This window comes from Choloepus didactylus, chromosome 3 (assembly GCF_015220235.1).
Source record: "Choloepus didactylus isolate mChoDid1 chromosome 3, mChoDid1.pri, whole genome shotgun sequence".
NCBI lineage: Eukaryota > Metazoa > Chordata > Mammalia > Pilosa > Megalonychidae > Choloepus > Choloepus didactylus.
Genome location: NC_051309.1, coordinates 164,861,294 through 164,884,158, shown reverse-complemented (window position 1 = coordinate 164,884,158; position 22,865 = coordinate 164,861,294). Strand labels below are relative to the sequence as shown.

General features: G+C 39.4%; 1 protein-coding gene across 4 annotated transcripts in view; it reads right to left on the bottom strand.

Moving 5' to 3' along the window:
- Positions 1–22,865, bottom strand: part of FAM160A1 (family with sequence similarity 160 member A1) — a 291,232-nt gene that overhangs the window by 15,420 nt on the left and 252,947 nt on the right. For all 4 annotated transcript variants that reach the window (XM_037830813.1, XM_037830812.1, XM_037830815.1 and 1 more), the window contains 3 exons: positions 20,538–20,617; positions 7,440–7,630; positions 3,672–4,817 (listed from right to left, as the gene is read on the bottom strand). In XM_037830813.1, coding sequence (XP_037686741.1) covers positions 3,672–4,817; positions 7,440–7,630; positions 20,538–20,617 — 1,417 coding nt within the window. The remainder of the gene's footprint in view (positions 1–3,671; positions 4,818–7,439; positions 7,631–20,537; positions 20,618–22,865) is intronic.

Below are 22,865 nucleotides of genomic sequence, written 5' to 3'. Positions count from 1 at the left end.
TAAACTCCCTACTCACAAAATATTTAATTTTTAGAACGACTAAGAGTATTTCCATCACCCCTCCCTGTCATTCACTTCTCTCCCCTCAAGTACCCCCTAACCCTGCCTGAATCAACCCACTTGCTCCTCCTTGTATTTCTTAACTCCCAGAATGGAATCTCCATCAATTCTGCCTTGGAAACATCTCCTGAATGCAGACTTTCACCAACATCTCCCCTGCCAGCACTGCCTTAGGCCAGAGTCTTTTCTTGTCTGGACTCCAGCACCAGTTTTTCTATTTTAATTGAGACTAAAATGATTTAAGAAAAAAAATTGAAACAGTATAAAGGTATACAATGAAAAACAGGCCTCCTCCCTGGAGACAACCCCTGTTAATAGATTCTAGTGTACTCTTCTAGAAATGTTTTATGTATATAATAAAATAATAATAACTGAATTATTATTGAAAACCTTTATTAAGCACTTACTATATGCCAGGTAGTGTTCTTAACACTTTTCATGGTTCAACTCATTTAATACAACCCTAGAAAGCATGTTTATTATTTGACCCATGTAAAGATGAGGCAGAATGCTAAGTGCACATAGCCAGTAAATGATGGAGGCAGAATTCAGACACTCTGTCTCTAGTGCTTGTACTCTTAACCAACACACTATCTTGCCTCCTAGGTGTGTATGTGTGTGTGTGTGCGCACATGCGCGTGTGTGCCCATCTCCTGGTATTTTTTTAAAAACAAATGGCAAAAAATGGCACAAAAATGAAGGAATTCACAGACTTTCAAAGGAAGTTCTGCACCTTGCTTTTCCTCTTAATATATCCTGGAGGCTGTCCCATATTAGCACATAGAGCTGCCTCATTCATCTCAGGGCCACAAAATATTCAATTGTTATGGGTGTCGCATAAGTAAACCAGTCTCCCTGGTGCACATTTGGATTGTTTCTGGTCTTCTATTATAAACAATGCTATAGCAGACATCCTTGTGTATACATTCTGGCACATAAGTATAAAAAATAAGTACAGCTGTGAAATGTTCCTAAAAACAGAACTACTGGATCAAAGTATTGGTGCACTTTGCATCTTGGTAAGACTACAAGAGTCTTTCACTTAATCTTCCTGGCACCAACCTCTCCATGCTCCAGTGCTCTCCGTAATATAAAGAAGCCAGCTTTTTTGAACAGATCCCCTCACTCCACTCCCCAACTTTTAACACTTCTGGGGCTCCTTAACTGCCAAGGTCCCCATACCTCAGCTTGGCTCAAAGGCCCCACAACATCAGCCAAACGTTCCAGCCTCATTTTCCACCTCTCTTCTCCAATGATCCATGCTTTAGACATATCCTTCCCCAAATACGCCATCACTGTCAGACTCTGTCTCCCTCTTGTTGTTTCCTTTGCCTGCACTACATTCTCATCCACTTTTACCTGTGAACTTCTATTCACTGTTCACATCCCTCCTCAGGGAAGCCTCTCCCTGTCCCTGCACTGGGCTCCCACAGGACTTGGCTGATGCAATGCACAGTGACTAAAAATGCATTTCTCTCTAAGAGAGTACAATTCCTTGTTGATGTCTCCTTTGAAAGTCTGTGAATTCCTTCATTTTTGTGCCCTTAATGCCCAGCATCAAGGTTGCCAAATACTAGGGGATCAATAAAAGACTACTGAATGCATGAGTAAATAAAACAAATTAAATAAAGGAATACTTTGATTTTGCTGGGAAGCAAATTCATCCTAGTGGAAATCAGGATTCCCTGACAGGAAGGACATTAAGCCTGATGATACAGAGCATACTTAGAAGTCTGGAAACTAAAGCTCACAGAAATGGAAAGAGAAAAGATGTTTCCTGAAGCTGTGTACAAGTTTCAAAGGAGGAAAAAGGTAAGGTTTTAGTTAAAATTACCCATACGTATCAAAGAACTCACAGTATGTTTTGTCAGTTCTCAGGCATATCATATGCAAACTACTGATGTTATTTAATAAGATGTTATATTAGCTGTTTTTTTTTTCTTTTGCCTTAAGCTATGCTTTGTTTCCTCAATTTACATAATTCCCAGAGATGAAGCTCCCTTATAAAAAGGTGGCATTCTAGAGAATAATTTTCATTAGCCATGGGCGGCCCTGATGTCCTCTAAGAACATGGCAGGACACAGGATGGGATTTCCTGCTGGGTGTGAGTTCGCGGGGCAGGCCTCAGGCAAACCTGTGCTGTGTGCTAGGTTACTTCCGCCACTTTCCTCTGACTGAGCTCTCCACCCCTCTTCCGGTCAGCCAGAGCCCTCCTGCCCCCAACTTTTATCAACTGGGAAAAGTGAGATTATCTAACCCTCTTTATGTATGATTGATTGACTGATTGAATTTTAATTAAAACTCATTCACACTGAAATGTTATCTCAACCACAACCTCAAGCCCTTTAATTTGCAATTAGAAGCTTTCTTCCTGTTTAAATACATTTTTAGGCATCAGTAAATAGATGAATATATACGGGGGAGGACAGTGCAAGAGCCCCTTGAAGTTATATTAGGCCTACTTGACTGGACCAGAAGGAAATCTGACTTAACCTATTTGGGGTGACACAAGGAGCCTCCTCACCAAGCGGCTCCCTGCTTGAGGCTGCCTGTAACAACTGTAACAGTGACCTCCACACGATCACATTCAGTCTCCACAGAGCTACAGGGGGTCTGGGGGCCACAGTCGTGTGACCTGTAAGTGCTGCAGCCAAGATTCACCCACAGGCCCGACTGCAAAGCCATTGTCTGTCCCTTTCTGTCGCTAGCTCCTTCCAGGGCCTCTCCTTTGCTACCTGCCCACCACTGAGGGGTCACAGCCCAGCCTTCCCTGATCTTAAGGAACCCTCTGTGCCAATTCTCTCTGTACTAGGATTTGTAGATTTAGATATTTTGGCTAATGTTTAGTGACATTTTCTGTCATAATTCCTCACCCTAACCCACTTATCTGATATCCTATCCTATACCCTTGCCCCTTACATGACTTCTACCTGTTACAGGGGTTTGTCACTGGAATGCACCTATTCTTTCATAGAGCTATGAGTTTATGTGGGTTTATTCTACTTTTTTTGAATGAATGTTGTGTGGTTATCTGAAATGAGCTCCTAGACAAAGGCATAACTACCCCCAATGGCCTCTAAATATGTGTACACAGCTACATTAATTTAAAAAGTATTGAGCACCTACTCTGTGCTCTGCTCACTGTTGAGGTGCGGGGAACAGAGCAAAGAGCAAACCAATATCTCTGCTCTCATAGAACATACATTCTAGTGGGGAAGAAAGACAATAATCTTTAAAAAAATACACGTAAAAATAAGCACTGAAGAAAAGATAAACAAGACTAAAGGAAATGAGACTGCTAAATAATGTGACTGGATTGCTTATGTGGCTTAATCAGTCCTATTACTTCATCATAGACATACTAAGGGAAGTTACTAAAACAGTAAAAATTTAACCCCTAATTTGCTAACAAACAATATATTCACCCCAAGAATTACAAAATTAAATTCAATTAAAATTAAACGACCCCTCTTTGCTCTTTACCAAAATATGTTCACACCTTTGTTAGGTAAACTGATAATACTCCTTACCTTCACCTACCTCACGCTCCTGTTCCAATACGTACAAGTACTTTGAAAAGCAGCAATCACAAGACAATCTAAGACCATCACCTGTGAACGGGGTGCTCTGAGTCCTCACTTGATGATGACTGGTAAAGGCAGTCTCATCTCTTGCCCCAAATGGGGAAGGCACAGTCTCTGCTGTAGGAGTTTCTGCTATAAAAGAGTCAAAGTCATCCTCATCCTCTTCTAGTTCCTTCTTTCCCTCCTTTTCTTCTTCCTTTGTTACTTCTTTGTGCTTTTCTTCCTTCCCCTTTTCTTCTTTTGTAGGAAGCAAGGGAACAGGTGTGGGGAAATTCGGTTCTATTAAGCCTTTGGTGCCACAGTCCAGTTCTTTAATGATTTGGTTATACTGGGCAATGAAATCTTCGCCCTCTGGGGTAATAACCATCAGGTTTGAATTGTGCTCTGCCTCAGAGATGGAAGTTGTTAACTCTGAGTTTGATTCTGGGGCTACTTCAAGTTCATTCTCTTGTTTTGGTTCCTCAGACACAATTTGAGACAGCTCTGACTTGCCTCCATTGTGTTCCTCTTCTGAATCTGTTTCTGGCTGAGGCCTGGGAAGGGGGCCATTGTTCATGGGGGGCCTCTGAACCTCGGTCTGGGCTTCAGTTGCTGACCTTGGGGATTCCTCCTGTGAATTTCTAGTGTCCTCAGAGTCCTTCTCAGCACACAACCTGTAAACCATCACGTCATCCTGAAAGTCTGACTCTTCGATGTAGGAGCCTTTGAAAAGCAGGATGGCATTCTTCTTCATCTCTTGGATGTGTTTGGGGGGTTCCATTGGCACTGGGGGGCCTGAATTCTCCAGATCCTCATAAGGCTCAGGGGAGTTCACGTCAGCCCCTGAGGAGATCCCAGTGTCATAGCTGTCATCCCATTCCAACTCTGTCTGACTCTTCTCATTTTTTGGAGCCAGCTGAGAGCCCATCTTATTTGGGAACTGCTGCTGGAGCCTGAGCACAGGGTAAGTTGAGTTCATACTGCTCTCCTCTGTCAGACTCTGGAGAAATGTCCCAGGGTCCGGGGACTCTCCATCGTACAGGGCAGACCAGACGTGGCAGTCCCTCATGCAGCAGAGGATGTTGGTGTGGGCCTCCCAGAGGTATTGCAGGTAGCTGATGTCCAGGGCCTTCCCACACTCCACAATGCAGGCCGAAGGAGAGAACACCTCGGGGAGCAGCTGCTCCACGGGCCCTGCAACAGAAGGCAGACACAAGTCAAAACAAGCCCTTTCTTACACTTAAGGGAGGTGTGGGCACAAACATATGGGCAAGGATGTGACTCACATGGGCTGTTAAAACTTTGTCTCATCAGCCATGTTAGTTCTAATAACGTCAGGTTAAATGATTTCTGAATAATAAAAATGTTTAGATTTTAAGAAGACAGGAACAGAAACTCTATTCGAACAGAAGATACAAAACTGATATACACAGTCAAATATTGTCTATGGTCAACGCAAAACTATTATTTGGTATCATTATTATCAGCTAATAATGACAACCTCTTAGATTGATGAGAGGATAAAATTAGATAACATACTTAACATAGTACCTGCCATAGAGGAGGTAATAATTAACAAATTTTTAAATTTGATTCTAAGAAGGCCAGTAATCCACAAATAAACTCTGAGTTTTTAGAAGAGGTATTAACTCATTCTGCCTACCTGGGAACTATCTGGATATTGATATATATTAAATGATATCACAGTAAAGTCATATTCGCTATCAAAATAGACATTTTAACTGTGCTTCCTGTGCTACTATATGACACTGTCTTTGATGTGGAAAGTTCTCAACCTCCTCATTGAAAGAGCTGTAAAAAATCTGCATTTAAGTTTACACTTTCCCTTGAAAACAAACAAAAAAAGAGACAAGCAATAATATATTCTGCCGTTTCTTAAACACCTACTATGTGGCAGGTGCTCTATCAATGCTATCTACTGTTAGTGGTATGTATTATTTTCCCTGTTTGCAGATAAAGAAATTGAGGCTCAGAGATGAAAGAAAACCTAAGTACTGAGTGGCAGAGCCACAATTCAAACACAGGCCATCTCATGCCAACCCCTCTGCTTTTTCCTTGACGCCAAATATTTGCAAGCCTCTCGTCTCTTCATTATCTAAATCTCTACCAACTTGGATCAGATTTGAAGAACACATTTTCAGGTAATTAGAGTGGACATAATTCATTTTTACAGCTCTACTACTAAAAGATTAATATTTACCCCTTAACTACTTAAAAAAAAATCACATACTACCAACATTTATTGGGCACTTATTACATGCCAGCCAGTCTCCTTAGAGCTTTACATATCTTAATTCACTTATCCTTGAAACAATTCTTTGAGGTAGGTAGGTACTATTTTTACAGATGAGGGAAAAGTTTTAAAAAGGTTGAGTTATTTGCTCAAGAAAATGGCACAGCCAAAATTCAGAATTCTAGCTCTTAACTACTGCACAATAATTATATTATCTATCTATCTAACCATCCATCCATTAGGGTATTTATCTTCTGTGAGGCAACCCCAGAGGCAGTTGTAATGAAAAGAACATGGAATTTGGAATCAGAAAACTTACCAGCTATATAACCTTGAACAAGTCAATTCCTCTCTCTGAGTTTGCTTCGTCATCTATAAAATGGAATTACTACCTTCTTCAATGGATTAAATGTGATAACACAGGGAAAGGACTTGGCAAGTTGCAAATGTTCAAAAATCATGTTTAACTTGGATTTTGAACCCTGACATAAGGTCAGCCACAGGATCATTCTTGAAGCAACTTTTATAATAAATTAAAAAGACAAGAACTTTTCAAATGTTTTTTAAAAAATAACAATTGGATAGGAAAATGTAAGATATTCACAACAGATTCCTAATAGGAAAATACATTTAAGACACAGCTTGTTATACTGCCACCTAATATAATTAATTTCCATGTATATATCATATCTTTATATATATAAAGACCAAGAATCAGTAAAACGATAATTTCTAAAAACTATATTTATGCCAAATATGCTGGTATTTTCAGTCAAATAGCCAGCTTATACATACACTTGATGTAACAGGGCTGTAGTTGGGTGGACAGAATGACACTGGGGAGATTCAGAACACAGATTAGAAACACTGAAATCAACACTGGACTAGACCATTTCCTATTGGTCACAGGACATAACCTTCCTGATCTGGAATAAACATTTGACCACCAAAGATACCCAAATGCCCCTTTGTTTCAGCTGCCTGCTAAAGGGCCAAGGTTGACAGAGATGGTATTAGGGAACAGTATTAAGGGAATTGTAGATGACAAATAGCATACAAGTACTATGACTTGTGTAAAGACAGATTATTTAGGAAAGCCTCCTCATTAGGTTAACCAAATGAATCAGATAGTGTTGCTGTATCACAAGTTTCAAATTTTGTAATGATATATTATTGACAAGCAAATAAGTTATGAATAGATCATTGTGGAAATTAACCTAAAGGCTAATTCTATCTTAACTACGGCCATCTCTGTGTCCCTCCCCCATTTTGTTTTAGAAGACATAACAGTACATATTTTCATATTTGGACTCTGAAGATGCCACTAGAAAGCCTACTTAAATGTCTGGGAGCACAACTAGGTAGTGGCTAGGTGCTTCAATGAATACTGATTACAAGTGTCCATAACTCCTTACCAAGCAGAAAAGGACCTTCAATTAGTTAATCATAGAAGAAACAGGGCACGCTACATTGTTCCCTGCCTATCCAAAGAGACAGGCATCCCAAGGAGAGATGGAATTTGGCAACCTTCTGTTTAAAGATAATCACCAGTGAGTTCCCACCTGAACTATCAAGTGTACACTTTGACCAGAGAATATAATCTCTCTCTTGGTTCCCAAGCGTCAGAGTGATCCCACTGGAGCAGCAGATGGGGGTCAGGGCGAGCAGCTTGGCTGCAGAAACAGAGTAACAGTCTCTCTCCTTCACAGCCCACCTTTGACTCAGCATCATGTGATTGCAGGGGATCAAATACCTGGAACAACAAAAAAAGCCTGCATTCAGTCTCCACAGTGACCTTTCCAGTCAACTACCTCCTAACCCATAATCAGGACTAGTCCAGGCCAGGTCTGGACTCATTTACTCTCCACTTTCCATCCATCCATCCCACCCAGCCACCAGAGTTCAATCCCTTGCTTACAACTTTTCAAGGGTTTCTTTGCTGTGAAAGAACCACTCCTTAGCAAACTGTTTAAAGGCCTTCACAATTTAACCTTCACCAATTTCCTCATCTCTTAAACTCTGTGCTATCCCTCTTTGCCTGTATACCCTCCCAGTGTAACCTTTACCAGAATGTCCTTTTAACATTCTCTGCCTGACAAATGATCTCTCACCCTTCAAAATACAGCAGTGTTATCTTCTCTGAGATTTCCCAAATCCCTACTCCAAGACAAAGCTAATCCACTATGCTCACAGTCCTCTAGTAAAGCACTATTATTTCCTATCGCATTTATTTCTGTTTCTGCCTCCTCAAAAGAATGTGCTACCACAGCAAGGACACTTTGGTAGGTTTGTCTTATAGTCTCAGAAATTCTGGCTCATAGTGGGCAATGAATGACAGCAGTTGCAATGAAAAGGCAAAAGAACTGCTCCATACTGCAAACCTCCTCTCATATTCTCATGGGTGATCATGAGAAAATATGATGGCCAGTCTCATGGATGAGCACTGGAACCCAATTCAAACAACACTTTTGGTTTAGTGATCAAAAGCATCTTGGCATCATTATGAGCCTGGAGACAAGAAAATTTGGGCAACCATTTCTGACATACCTGGGGCACATCAGCTGGCTTCAGAGGTAGATTAAAGCATGTTTAAATGGCTTACTCTCTTAAGAGTGAGAAAGACTATATCACTTGTGGCAGGTTGAATTATATACCCCAATTTAGAAATGTTCTTAATTCACATTCCTGTGGGTGTGAAAGCATTGTTAAGGTGTGGCCCAAGTGAATGAGGTTGGATCTTATTCCACATTACCAGAGGCCTTGTAAAGAGAAAAAACTAGAAGCCAGAAGTCAGTGGAAACTGGAAGAGCTGAAGAAAGAAGAGAACATTGCCATGTGATGGGAAACAGAGATATGAGTTAAGGAATCCCAAGGATTGTCAGCAATAGCACAAAAATGCTAGACTCCAGGAGAAAGCAAGCTTGCCAATATCTTGATTTTGGGCTTCTTCTTGCCTCAAAATCATGAGTCAGTAAATGCTGTGGTTTAAGCCAACCCACTGTGTGGTATTTATTATTACAGCCTGGCAAAGTAAGATGCCATTTATATAAACAAAGATGGAGCAAATGTGATGGATGTCTCATTGCCAGAGCTGGTCACCACATATTCGTGGAGCCAATTTCAGAAAAGCCTAAACCCTTATGTGAACAACCATAGCCTTCAATAAATTGGGTGCTTTTGTTTCTGCATTCAGGTTTACACATAGATGCAGATCAGAGGAAAACAAGCTATGATTAAGGATTCAGTTAACAAGATAAAAAGTACCGCTCTCAAGGTATGTCTTGAGGTCTGTAAACATGAAGATAATCTCCCACACCTCCTGTTGATCAAACTGAAGAAATCTATTTTTATATTAATGACTGGTCCCCTGCAAGGAGCCTGAGTCAAGGAGGAAAAGAGATTTAATTCTCATCATGGTACTTTACACTAAAGGTTTCAATAACATTTTCCAAGTATAAAATGACAAACTGGTCACTTAACCTTCAATTCTCAAAAAAAATCAAACAATTTCTCAAGTACTCTGAGTATCTAGATAGCTAGGTAGGGGGGTCAACTCTCCTCTCACCCTACCCCAAGCAAATATACATTCCTTGAGCATAAACTGCTGTTACTAAGGTCTAGATACATCCCACATGTCTGTTGTGGTGACATCTATTTTCATAAGTTCAATTTCATGAAGTTGAAGGTTACAAGAACAGAAAGGAAAGACAGAAGGGCAGTACAGGAAAGGGGACAGATCTGTTCTAACTCTTGGCTCAGTTTCAGGGACTTGTGTCTTAGCCCTATTGGATGTCACAGGCAGAAAGTGAAGGAGCTCTTTTCCATCAGTATCTCTGTAGAGATGCTTAAGTAACCAAGAATGCAACAGAGGAGAAAGGTGTTCTCCCCTCTCTCTCTGGCCCAGCACGCACCAGGGAATGCAGTGCTATGCCAGCTCCTCACCACCTCTGTACTCTCAGGAGGTGGCCGGTCTGAGCAGCAGGGACAGACGTAAGGCGGCACCAATAAAAGGGGCCAAAGCAGGTGAGAAGACTGTGACAGACACTGCTGTGGCAACCGTGGAGGGGAGACAGACTTGTTCATGAATACATATAAGATCCATCACTTGGGGGCCCCCAGAAATGATTATTGATGCTTTGCAGCAAGCCAAGGTCTTACACAAGGGGCTGGAGCAGAGACAGGGAAACTCGTCTTGTAGTTGTTGATATAAACTCTTCTGAACTCAAGGCTGGTGAGGCCTAGGGAAATTTAGGTCACACAAGATTTACTGTATCCTTATTTTGATCATTAATTATTTAAGAAATAAATGGCTTCAATGCTTTTATATACTGCAGGAACACAATGACTGCTTATAGCTCAAATCAAGCATATTTCATTAAGTTAATATACATAGATTTCTACTTCTTGTTTGAAGTATAAAAAAATGGAATGTTGGATCAAACCTAACAAAGCTATATATCAAATATCACTAGTGGGTAGCTTGAAATTGTATTAGACTAAAAAGCTACTGGGAATCTGCAACTATGCAAATCCAAGCTTTCAATAGAAACTAACAATTTTCTTCTGACTAAATCAAATGAAGGGAGATTCCCTAATCAGCTGAAGGAGAGAATCTATGAAACTGGAAATGGGGGAGTCAGTTCAAATGAATAACCCTATTGTATACAGAGCAGTAGTTGTGCTGTGCCTTTAAAATTAAGGAGCCAGGAAAGAGTGGAAAAACTTTACACTGACCTTTGGTCTTTCCACCATTTACAGAGAAAGATTAGGAACAGAATGAATGCCAGAAGCTCCCTACTTCCAAAGTATCAAAATGAAGTGAATGTCAAAAGCAGAAAATTCACTTAGGAATTTAACATGGGTATTTGTCATCAAACTATCTTTTAACTTATACTATATTAATTTTGCTTGGAGAATTTATTTAAATTTGAGAAGCAATAAAAATAACCAGAGACTAATAAATGTCTGATTTTAGAGGTCCTGATTACTCAAAGCCATCCTCCAACATAGCAGGAAAAAATATACTGCCCTTTCCTTTCTCATTATTTCTCAAACCCTCTACATCTCTGGGGCTATTCTCTATTTTCCTGGATATCACTTATTAAAATAAAACATCATGAGGGAGTGACATCATCAATATGGCAATGTAAACAGCTACTGAAAACTTCTCTCCAGAGAGTCAACCAAAAAAAGGACAATTACAAATTGTTTGAAACTCTGGAGAAGGATATAGACTGGAGAAAGACCCTACAAATGCCGAATTGAAGAAAGAGAAGAAATATCAGGTAGTAATCTTCCTTCCCAGACCAGCTAGTCCTCTCCTCTAGCCCTCACTCGGGCTCAGTGCAGGAAAGGCACAGAATCATCAGACATCAGGACCCCTCCCACCAGGGACACAGATTTTAAAATCTCTCACAGCAGTGAAAAATACTCTCACTATTTGAAGACCCAGTGAAGAGGGAAGGACATTTCAAAGCCCAGATAAGTGAGGGACAAAGAGACTGAGAAAACATGGACAGAGACTGTTTCCGGCCCTGGGTCTGAAAGCCCTTCCCCCAGCCTTGAGGGAAACAGCAGCCAGTGGCCGTTTCCTTCCCTTGGGGATGGCTGAAGTGCTGGGTGGGCTGAGGGAGTACTTGGTCACAGGTGGAGCCACACATTGAGCCAGGTTTTGGCCGGCAAATTGAGGGCATGGGAATCCCACAATTTCAGCCTCGCTGGGTCAGACACAGCCTGTGATCCGAGGCAAAGCAGCCTCTGAGGATGATTAAGTTACCAAATAGTACCAACTGCTGGACAGTCTGGAAAGTTCAAGGGGAGTAAAATACTTTTTAAAAGATGCTTCAGACTCTTTCTTAGAAGCACAGGAGCTGGTCTACACGCCCTGTCCAGAAACCTGGCCCTGTTTTGGTTGAGAACACAACAGTTAAAGCAGGGCTCCAAAACAAACCCAGGTCTTACTAGCCAGTGGAAAACAGAGCACCACTGAAAGCCAGCAGATCTGTATTGCTGGGGTGCCCAGTGCATACCTCCCATCCCTGTGGCAGGTCACAGTGGGTGCCTGATTTTGGGGGGACCACTGTGGGGAGGGCAAGCCAATCTGACAACTGGCCAGGGAGAGAAACAAAGAAAAGATAGAGATCAAAGATCACCAACAAGAAAACTTTAGGCAAAAGAGGGAAAACCTCCAGAATAAACCAATTAAGAAAATCAGATGCCTAGACAGCAAGGGACATACACGGGAAGCTCGACAAGACTAAGCGGAGATCTCTCAGCAGAAACCATGGAGGCAACAAGGCAGTGGTATGATATATTCAAGATACTGAAAGAAAAAAACTGCCAACCAAGAATCCTATATCCAGCAAAACTGTCCTTCAAAAATGAGGGAGAGTTTAAAATATTCCCAGACACTGAGAGTTTGTGAACAAGATACCTGCTCTGCAGGAAATACTAAAGTGAGCACTACAGATAGATAGGAAAAGACATGAGAGAGAGGTTTGGAGAAGAGTATAGAAATGAAGATATCAGGAGATAGAAGGTAGAGAACGGGCATTTGATGTTCAAGGAGTATAGAATGTTCTAGAGGACTGATTGTATGGATCCAGAAATGGATAGCACAATACCATGTGATGGTAGCACAATACTGTAAGTACACTGAGAAAAGGTGACTGTGAATACGGTTGAAAGAGGAAGGTTAGGGGTATGAATGACACCAGAAGGAAAGACAGAAGATAAATACTGGAACTGTATAACTTAGTGAAACCTAGAGTGGACAATGAGTGTGATTAAAGGTGCAAATAAAGGAATATTTTTCCTTGAGGGAGCAGCAAGAAGGAATGAAATTGTAAGGTATGCAACTAGCTGAATGGACCATGAGGACAGCAGGTTAAGTGAAACAAGCCAGAAATGAAAAGACAAAACATTATAATACCTCACTAATATGGACTAATAATAATGTGCAAACTCTGAGAATTGAATCTGGGAGCATGGGTTTTCAGGGAAAGGCTTATATAACGTTTCCTAGATTGTAAGCTCTTATAGCAGTCACATCTGTTTATGAGCTGTAACAGTTATTTTTAAATTTTGAGATTCTCAGCTGTTTGTGTGTGACCTGGTTGGTCCCTGGAGCTTTGGGTGTCTGTGTCATGCCTGGGACTCGGAGCCAGAGTTTGGCAGTTAAACTGTTAAAGGAGATAGCCTTCGATTGGAGATATACACGAAACGGACTTGGTTGAGATTGGGGTAGATGAGACTAAAGGGTAGAGGATGATATTAACTGTGTTTTACAACTTTGGCTTCTGTGTGGGACCAAAGGAAGAGATGTTTATTTGGTACAAAATTTATATTTTCTGTAGCACACTATACAATTTAACTTGTAATTATTCAAATTACATAATTACATGGAACCTGGACTAAGGAGTGAGATCTTACTGGTTTGCACAGGTTAGCATGAAGCCCCAATACAACCCAGAGTAATCTGGGTAGAGAATAAAAAGTATTTGCAAAGCCCCTTGAGGGACTGGGGGAAAATGTGGAAACATTCAACTTCCCCTGCTGGGGAATTCTTGATATTCTCGCAAGCATCAGAGTCTACCAGTTTAGTAGGCCAAAGACTTTGATCTTGGGGCTTGCCCTTATGAAGCTTGTTACTGCAACAGAGAGGCTAAGGCTACTTATAATTGTGCCTAAGAGTTATCCCCAGAGAACCTCTTTCGTTGCTCAGATGTGGCCTCTCTCTCTAAGCCAACTCAGCAACTAAACTCACTGCCCACCCCCACCCAATGTGGGACATGACTCCCAGGGTACAAATCTCCCTGGCAACATGGGATGTGACTCCCAAGGATGAGCCTGGACCCTGCATCATGGGACTGAGAAAGCCTTCTTGACCAAAAAGGGGAAGAGAGATGAAACAAAATAAAGTTTCAGTGGCTGACAGATTTCAAATGGGGTCAAGAGGTCATTCTGGAAGTAACTCTTATGCATTATATAGATATCCTTTTTAGTTTTTAGTTCATTAGAATAGTTAGAAGGAAATATCTGAAACTGTTAAACTGCAATCCAGTATTCTTGATTTTTGAAGGTGAGAGTATAACTATATAGCTTATATGGTGTGACTGTGTGATTGTGAAAACCTTATGGCTCACACTCCCTTTACCCAGTGTACGAACAAATGAGTAAAAAATGGGAACAAAAAATAAATGAATAATATGGGGGAGGAGGTGTATGGAATGTTTTGGGTGTTCTTCTCACTTTTATTTTTATTCTTATTTTATTTTTTGGAGTAATGAAAATGTTCAAAAATTGTGACGAATGCACAACTATATGATGATACTTTGAACAACTGTTTTACACTTTTATGGTATGTGAACATATCTCAATAAAAAAAGAGGAAAAAAAATATTGGAATAAAAAGATAATATCACTTCTGAAACAATTCAGTGACAATCAAATGATACCAAAGCAAATATACTGCCTATTGCTACACTGATATTAAAAACAAACAGCCCAAAGTGCAAGCAATGGAAGAAGAAACAGATAAATTTATCTCCTGAAAATTGAATACTTTTGTGTGTCTTTGTCAAGAAAGTAAAAAGGCAGTCTACTTTTTGGGAGACAATATTCAGAAACCACATATCTAATAAGGGTTTAATATTCATAATGTATAAAGAGATCCTATAACTCAACAAGAAAAAGACAAACAACTCAATTTAAAAATGGGCAAAAGACGTGGATAGACACTTTTCCATAGAGGGAATACAAATGGCTCAAAAAGCTCAACTTCACTAGCTATCAGGGAAATGCAAATCAAAACCACAATGAGATACCATCTTACACCTACTAGAATGACCATTATCAAAAAAACATAAAACTACAAGTGCTGGAGAGGATGTGGAGAAGTAGGTACACTTACTCACTGTCGGTGGGAATGCAGAATGGTGCAGCCACTCTGGAAGGCAGTTTAGCACTTCCTCAGGAAGCTAAGTATAGAATTGCCATATGATCCAGCAATCTCATTACTAGGTATATGCTCAGAAGAACTGAAAGCAGGGACACGAACAGACATTTGCACAGTGATGTGCATTATTATTATTCAGGATTGCCAATAGATGGAAACAGCCCAAATGTCCATCAACTGACAAGTGGATAAACAAATTGTGGTATATATATATGATGGAATATTATGTAGCTGTAAGACAGAATAAAGTCATGATGCATGCAATAACATGGATGAACCTTGAGGACATTATGTTGAGTGAAATAAACCAGAAACAAAAGAACAAATACTCTATGGTCTCATTAATATGAACTAACTATAATGAGCAAACTCGGAGAGTTAAATTCGGGAGCACAGGTTTTCAGGAGATAGATAGAAGGCAGAGATTGAGCAATTGACGCTTAAGGAGTACAGAATGCTCAATAAGGTTAACTGTAAAGGTTTGGAAGTGGATAGCACAATACTGTGTGAGGGTAGCACAGTACTGTAACTGTAATTAACAAAGCTGAGTATGAGACTAGTTGAAAGAGGAGGGCTAGAGTTGTGTATGTCACCAGAAGGAAAGCTAGTGGATAAAAACTGGGACTGTATAACTTAGCGAAACCTAGAGTGGACAATGACGGTGGATAATTGTATAAATATAATAAAATTCTTACTTGAACTAAAGAAACGTATGTCATCATTACAAGGTGTTAATAATAGGGTGGTATATGGGGAAAAAAAACAATGAATGTAAACTAAGGTCTATAGTTAACAGTAGCATTGTAATATCCTTGAATTAACTGTAATAAAGGCACTATACCAAAGCTAAAGTCAGTAATAGGGGGATATAAGGGATATAGGATTTTTTTCTTTGGAAAAAATGAGAATGTTCTCGTATTAGGTGTAGTGGTGAATGCATAGCTATGTGATTATACCAAAAACCACTGACTATACACTTAGAATTGATTATATGGTATGTTAATTAAAGTTTAAAAAAAAAATGGGGGGGATAAGGGTTGTGGGATGTTTTGGGTTTTCTTTTTTATTTCTTTTTTTGGAGTAATGAAAATGTTCTAAAATTGATTGTGGTGATGAATGCACAACTATATGATGATACTGTGAACCACTGATTGTACATTTTGGATAGATTATATAGTTTGTGAATATATTTCAATAAAATTGCATTTTATTGAAACAAGATGCTTCATATTTATGAGATGACAATAATCCTAATAATGCACCTACAGGCAAAAATATATATATAAACAAGTGAACATTGGTGAATATTTTTAAAAGACTGTTTGTTCTTCAAAGAAGTTCTGGCCATATTTCTCCTATTCATCTTCCCTTAGGCTGGCTGGCTTTCTCTTTGCTCTCTTGCAGACACCCAACCCCCGTGCAAAATGGAAATGTTCCTGAAGTACACTCGTAGCTTTTCTTCAAGCAAAACAGCCTCTATCTGAACCCAACAGGCAATGCAGTTTCATAAACCCGACAATGGACCAGCACTTCTGGAGGGAAAAAAAACACACTCTAACCAGAATTTTCAGGAATGGCAGAGTATTAAGCATTAAGTTTTGCCTCACCAGGGAAGTGCCAGGAAGCATGCAAGTCACTTCACTGCTTTCATCATTTTCTCCCTGCCTTTGGCCTATTATATGTCACCCCCATAGCATGGGACAATTTCTCCTCGTTTTTTTGTTCACCAAAATAGCTTCTCTTGTTGGGTCCTTTTTTCAACTTTTCTGATATTTTGCCAAATGAAAGAAACTTACATGTGTTACAAATGGATTATCACTTCGAGAAATGTTAATATTTAAGAGTATGGGGGTTGCCACAAAAATTGACATCTAATTATTATTCTTCTATCACGTAACAAATAACCTCATTAAAAATATTCACATAATCATCCCTGCTCTATTGCTTCTCAGTTCTACAAGTTTACCATGTACATGAGAATGACTACAGTGGCAAAAACAAAAAGGATGGATTATAAATCTAGTTCATTTTCTTACATTCCTTTAAAAAAAAAGTTTAAATGACTAGAAGAATCAAGATTTTTCATTGCCCTTGCTTTTGGTACAGATTCTAAATTAAGGAAGATACCGTTTTCATTAGTGTGTATTTCCTGGAAAATTCCCATCCTTTAAATTTGTATAATACTGTACAGTGTTTCAAAACATTTTCAAAGACTATTACCATACTTGATCCTCCCAGTAGCCTGATGAGGTAGCAAGTTCCAAAAACAGAACAGGTCAAATCAAATGAACAGTTCAGAAGGAGTACAGGAACTAGAGGTTTCTCGCTTATCTATTACATGCCTGACATTAAATCCTCTCATTCACTCTTTTTTTTTTTTAATGTGTTCTCATTTTACTATTTATTTTGATGCTCAACTTATTGCACATTGCTCTAGTGGGATCCCCTGCAAAATGATTCAAGTGAGGCTGCAAATAAGTCATCAGTACTTGGTTTAGGTGGGATTCTTGAGACAGGATAACAATTACTTGACTTCGTTTTCTAATTACATGCTATGTCCTAGGTCTCATTTCATTCATCAAGTCTTGTGGGCAGCAATCTTTGAATATTTAAAATTCATCAATACCCTTCTAAATTTTCTCTTGATAGACCTTTCTAGTCCCTACATCAATGCATTCTAAAGAGTATCTTGGTCACAGATATCTCATCATGTCATTCTGCCATAACTTTGTTGATGGGTTCCCACTGTCCTCAGAACAAGGACCACAGGTTCTTACACCTCTCATTTACTCTCTTCATCAGTTTCCCCCAGTCAGTGTAGTAGAATTAGAAATATAAGAGGCACTCAGTAAATGCCAAATGTTACTATTATTACTATTGTCTACATTAAAGAAACAAAGAAGAAACTCATCTCTGACAGCCTAGGACCAGGACATTAAGGCTCTCTTCTAACCTCAGGTTGGGCATTTTCCCCATTATTCTACTCAGAACTTGTAATAGCATGTCCTTCAGGCACTTTCTTGAGAAAGTAGTAGGCCTGATCCACCCTGGAAATGACTAGCCACGACTTGAACATGTAAATCTTTTAACCATGAGCTATTTCTTCACCTTTGTAAGGTACAGGGCTGGGTCTCAAAACTGTGTTAAGAACTGGTGCTGAAGACAGTTTTTAACACAGCAGACACCTCTTTATGAGTAGATAAAAGGCGCTCGGAGCTCACCTCGTAAAGGTCACTGAACAGCCATAGAGCTTTCACCACCTGGGCTAAATCTGACCTGGTGACCAAGTTGGGAAGCCCTATACCTCCTGACCAAAGCCAGGCTTCCAGGTATGCTAAAAAAAAAACAGCTGCTGTTCACTTCACGGAAGAAGCAGTATTCAAAAATTTAACATGTGACTACAAATCAGGTTTTGCCCATGTTGAAGACAAAGCTAGTTTGTGGCAATAAAAAGGCTTTAATCATATTGCTTCAGGATTTAATTCAGGCCTTGCTAATGCATTCTGTCATATCAGTAGAGACTTGATGGGGAGCTAAAATAATCCTTTTAGGACAGATAACTAATGCTCTATCCAGAATACTCACGGTGTTTCTTTGTGACCTGATTTGTTCTCTGCTAATGCCTTAGTATTAGTTACTAATGACCTGATCTCAACCCCTAAAAAGTTCAAAAACTCTTTTTAAACTTAAAAAACAAATAGGTGATACTCTCCCATAAAACTATAACTCTGTAAGGCCATCCACAAATAGACCATCACCAACTTTTCCAGGTGATTTTTATCACTCCTCTTTGCAGGGTGCCCCACTAGTACCATCCTTTAAACCAGGGGCTCTCAAATTTAGTCATGTATCAGAATCACACAGCTTGCCGGGCCCCAATCCCAGAGTACCTGATTCAGTAGGTATGGGGTGAGACCAAGATTTTGCATTCCTAACGTTCTCAGGTAATGCTGCTGCTGTTGGTCCCAGGACCACACTTGGACCCCTTTCTCTTTCCTAGAGCTACTGCTCTGGAAATGCTATTACATCCACCTGGAATGCCTTCTCTTTTGTAATCTCTACTCAAATCATGTCAAACTCCAAAGTGGAATAGGGGAATTCCACATCTCCTCCTTCCTTCCCTGCTCTCAGTTTTTCCAAGGAAGGGGTGAGTGAGTCAGAAAGTCACCAAGGAAGGAGAAGGGTGATACATGCCTGAGGACCCTGACTGTGCCTTGGATTCACAGGCAATTTCTCTTTTTCCTTTTTGCTTCCACACCACCAGAGACAGGAGTGTAAGAGCACAAGCCCTGGGCAACTCTCCCTCTAAAGTGCTTCTCAGCCTAGCCCTTTGCTGTTCTCTCAGCTTTGAGGTAACTTACTCCCTAGCTCCATTTTCTGAGGTGTTGGAGTGGTTTATTTAAAGTTTCAGGATTTCAGTTTAGCAAAAAGGAAGAAGGAAGTACACCATGGTCTAGCTCAGGTGTCTATAGTTCTGCACAAGGCTCAAACACTCTGAGAGACAGAGGTATGGCTGGGCCAAGGCAGGATTTGCTGCTCCTGAGTCCCCTAGCCAAATTACCAAATCATTGTCATCTTAACAGCACTCCACTTTGATTCCCAACACCTGTCTTCAAAAACCAGACACTTGATGAAAATTTCCCCTCCTGTACTTCTGAAGGACACACCTCTCCTACCTTGTATACGTCTTCTTCAATTCCTCCATGCCTTACTCCCTTCTGCATTGTACACAGAAAATACTCTTTAATATTTACTGAATTTAATTAAAACAGAAAATACTCTTTAATATTTACTGAATTTAATTAAAACATACTCACGGTAAGACAGTGCACACTGTATATTTAACTATTACCAAAGCAGGAGTCAACAGCATTTCATACTTGGAAAAGTTGTTTTTAATAACATAAGTTCCCTAAAAATGTACTTCAGCAAAAAGACATTCAGCTATGGACCAGAAGAGCTTTCATAATACTTATGAAAATTTCCAAACATTTTAACTATGGCTGTCAGAAGCATATTTAGGTTTTGTGGTGGTTTGAAGCTCTATGTACCCCAGAAAAACATGTTGTAAACTTAATCCATTATTGTGGGTATGAACCCATTGTTAGTAGGACTTTTAGATGAAACTACTTCAGTGAAGGTATGACCCTTCATTCAGGATGCGTCTTAATCCTATTACTGAAGTCCTTTATAAACCAAATGAAATTCACACAGATAAGAGAGAAAGTCACAGGAAGCAAGCAGCTGAAATTCAATGGAGCCCAGAAGAGAACAGACGCCGCCATGAAGAGAACAGACGCCGCCATGTGACAAAGCCAAGGACTAAGGATCACTAGTGGCTACCTCAGAATGCCAGTCTTCGAGAAGAAAGCATCAACTTGACACCCTGATTTAGATTTTCTCTTACCTTCACAACTGTGAGCTAATAAATTCCCATTGTTTAAGCCAGCAAATACTATACAGTTGCACAGTATCTGCTTGAGCAGCCAAGGAAACTAAAACAATATAATGACCATAGCCACCTAAAACTTTAAATGTTAAAACTAATATTAACCTTGGGAAACAGTGCAGAAATTAAATTCATGTACTTAATGATTTTCTCCCTTTGGAGCATGGGTACTACTTAGCATGTATTACCAAAGTAAAATAAAATAATATTATATAGAATGGGCTTTTTTAGAAGGGAACAAAAATGGCAACTCACCTTAGAACTAGTTGTAGCATCACATCTTCACAATGTAAACCAATGAGAGTTCTGAATAATGCCAGGGACACCACACAAAGCTGGGGAGCAATAAACACACATTCTATTTCAGATACTGGAACAATAGCAATATTCCCCCCCAGATGGCAAACAGAAATCAGAATTACAAAACAAAATGGCTCCTTTTTTAGCAATTTTGATAAAAAGCATGATGCTACCAAGAAGAATGAATATGTACTCAGGCTATCAGTTTTCTACAGAATTTGAATATAAAGCCTATGACTGGATTTACGCTATTATGCAACATAACCCTCCTACAAAATGCCTATGATCATATTGCAACTTTTAAAGATTCAGATATACACGTCCACCACAACTCCCCAATTCATACACATACACACAGGAAAGGATCCTTTGCTTATGTCATTTATTTTACAAAGTATTTTCAAATATGATATCAGCTATTTATAAAACAGGGCTAACAGAAAATTGCATACATCCTGACCAACTCTCCCAAAAGAGTTCTCAGTCCCAACTCTCGGCCCCTCTTTTGTGCTTTAGGCCATTCTCCTTGTTTCATTCCCCATAGTGCTGAGTGTATGCAAATACGCTTTTTTTGGAAGTTCAATCAATGTCTGATACTACAAAAAAAAAAGACAAACAACCAAACTGGAATGATACCCAAAATGTGTATTATAAAATCACTGTACCCTTTTAGGAATAACCTCATATCAATCCACCATGCCAATTAAGTAATTTAAGTTCTCGTTCTTTGTACGGAAGTTAAGTGCTAATCTGCTTCCTAGGTAGGATAGGCTTAAAATCTGCTCAGTGAAATCTATAATGGTGTCATAAAGAAACAGTTGTATTTGGCCTGCCCCCAAACATCTCTTGTAGTTACACTTGTAGTTATTCAGAAGCAACATACTCTGCCACGTGTTGTTTCTTTGCCTAGAATGCCTTTTTCTGTCTCCTCAGGCTAACTCCTACTTATTCATGAAGACTTAGCTTAGGCATCACCTCACTTCTGAGCTTTCTCCCACTCTTAGGACCCAACACTTCCATTATCTGGCCTCAGTTAGGTGTCCTTCCTACGTATCGCCATAGTAACCCCTGCAAATCACTGCGGGTGCTCAGCATGGTATACTTGTCTTTTTATTACTGAGTTGTAGGATTTCTTTATTTTACATACAAATACCCTATCAGATAGGAGATTTGCAAAATTTCCTCCCATTTTGTGGACTGCCTTTTCAATTTCTTGATGGTGTTCTTTGAAATATTTTTTTTTAACTTTGATGATGTCCAATCTATCTACTTTTTATTTCATTGTTCATACTTTTGGCATTATATCTAACAAACCACGGACTAGTCCAAGGACAAAAGTATTTGCTCGTATTTGCTCCTATGGTTTCTTCTAAGAGTTTTATAGTTTTAGCACTTATATTTCAGACTTTGAGTTAATTTTTTTATATAGTGTGAGGTAGAGGTCCAGTTTCATTCTTTTGCATGTGGCTATCCAGTTGTCCCAGGATCATTTGTTGAAGACTATTCTTTCCCCATTGAATGGACTTGGCATCTTGTTGGAAATCCACTGACCATAGACATAAGTGTTTATTTCTGGGTTCTCATCTCCATTCCATTGATCTATACACGGTATTCAAATTGAAGAGTACTGCCATCTTAATATTAGACTTTGGATCTATGAATACAGGATGTATTTCCATTTATTTAGGTCTTCTTTAATTTCTTTCAACAATGTGTATCTTTTGTTAAATTTATTCCAAAGTATTTTATTCCTTTTGATGCTACTGTAAATGGAATTTTTTCTTAATTTCATTTTTTTTGGATTGTTCATTGCTACTGTATAGAAATACAATTTATTTTTGTATATTGATCTTTTATCCTGAAACCTTGCAGAATTCATTTATTAGTTCTAATAGTTTCTTAGTGGATCCCTTAGGCTCTTTCATATATAAGATCATGTAACATATAAATAGAGTTGCTTCTATTTCCAATCTGGATGCCTTTTATTTCATTTTCTTGTCTAGCTGCCCTGACCAGAATATGCAAGTACAATGCTGACTAGAAGTGGCTACAGTGGACATCCTTCTCTTGTTCCTGATCTAAGGGGGAAAGCTTTCAATCTTTCAACATTAAGTACCATATTAGCTGTGGGATTTTCACAGATACCCTTTATCAGATCTAGGAAGTTCCCTTTCATTACGTTTGTTGAGTGTTTTTATCATGAAAGGGTGTTACACATATTACATCTATATATGTTCCACACCTAACAATACATTGTTATAATTATTATTCTTTTGCTTTTGG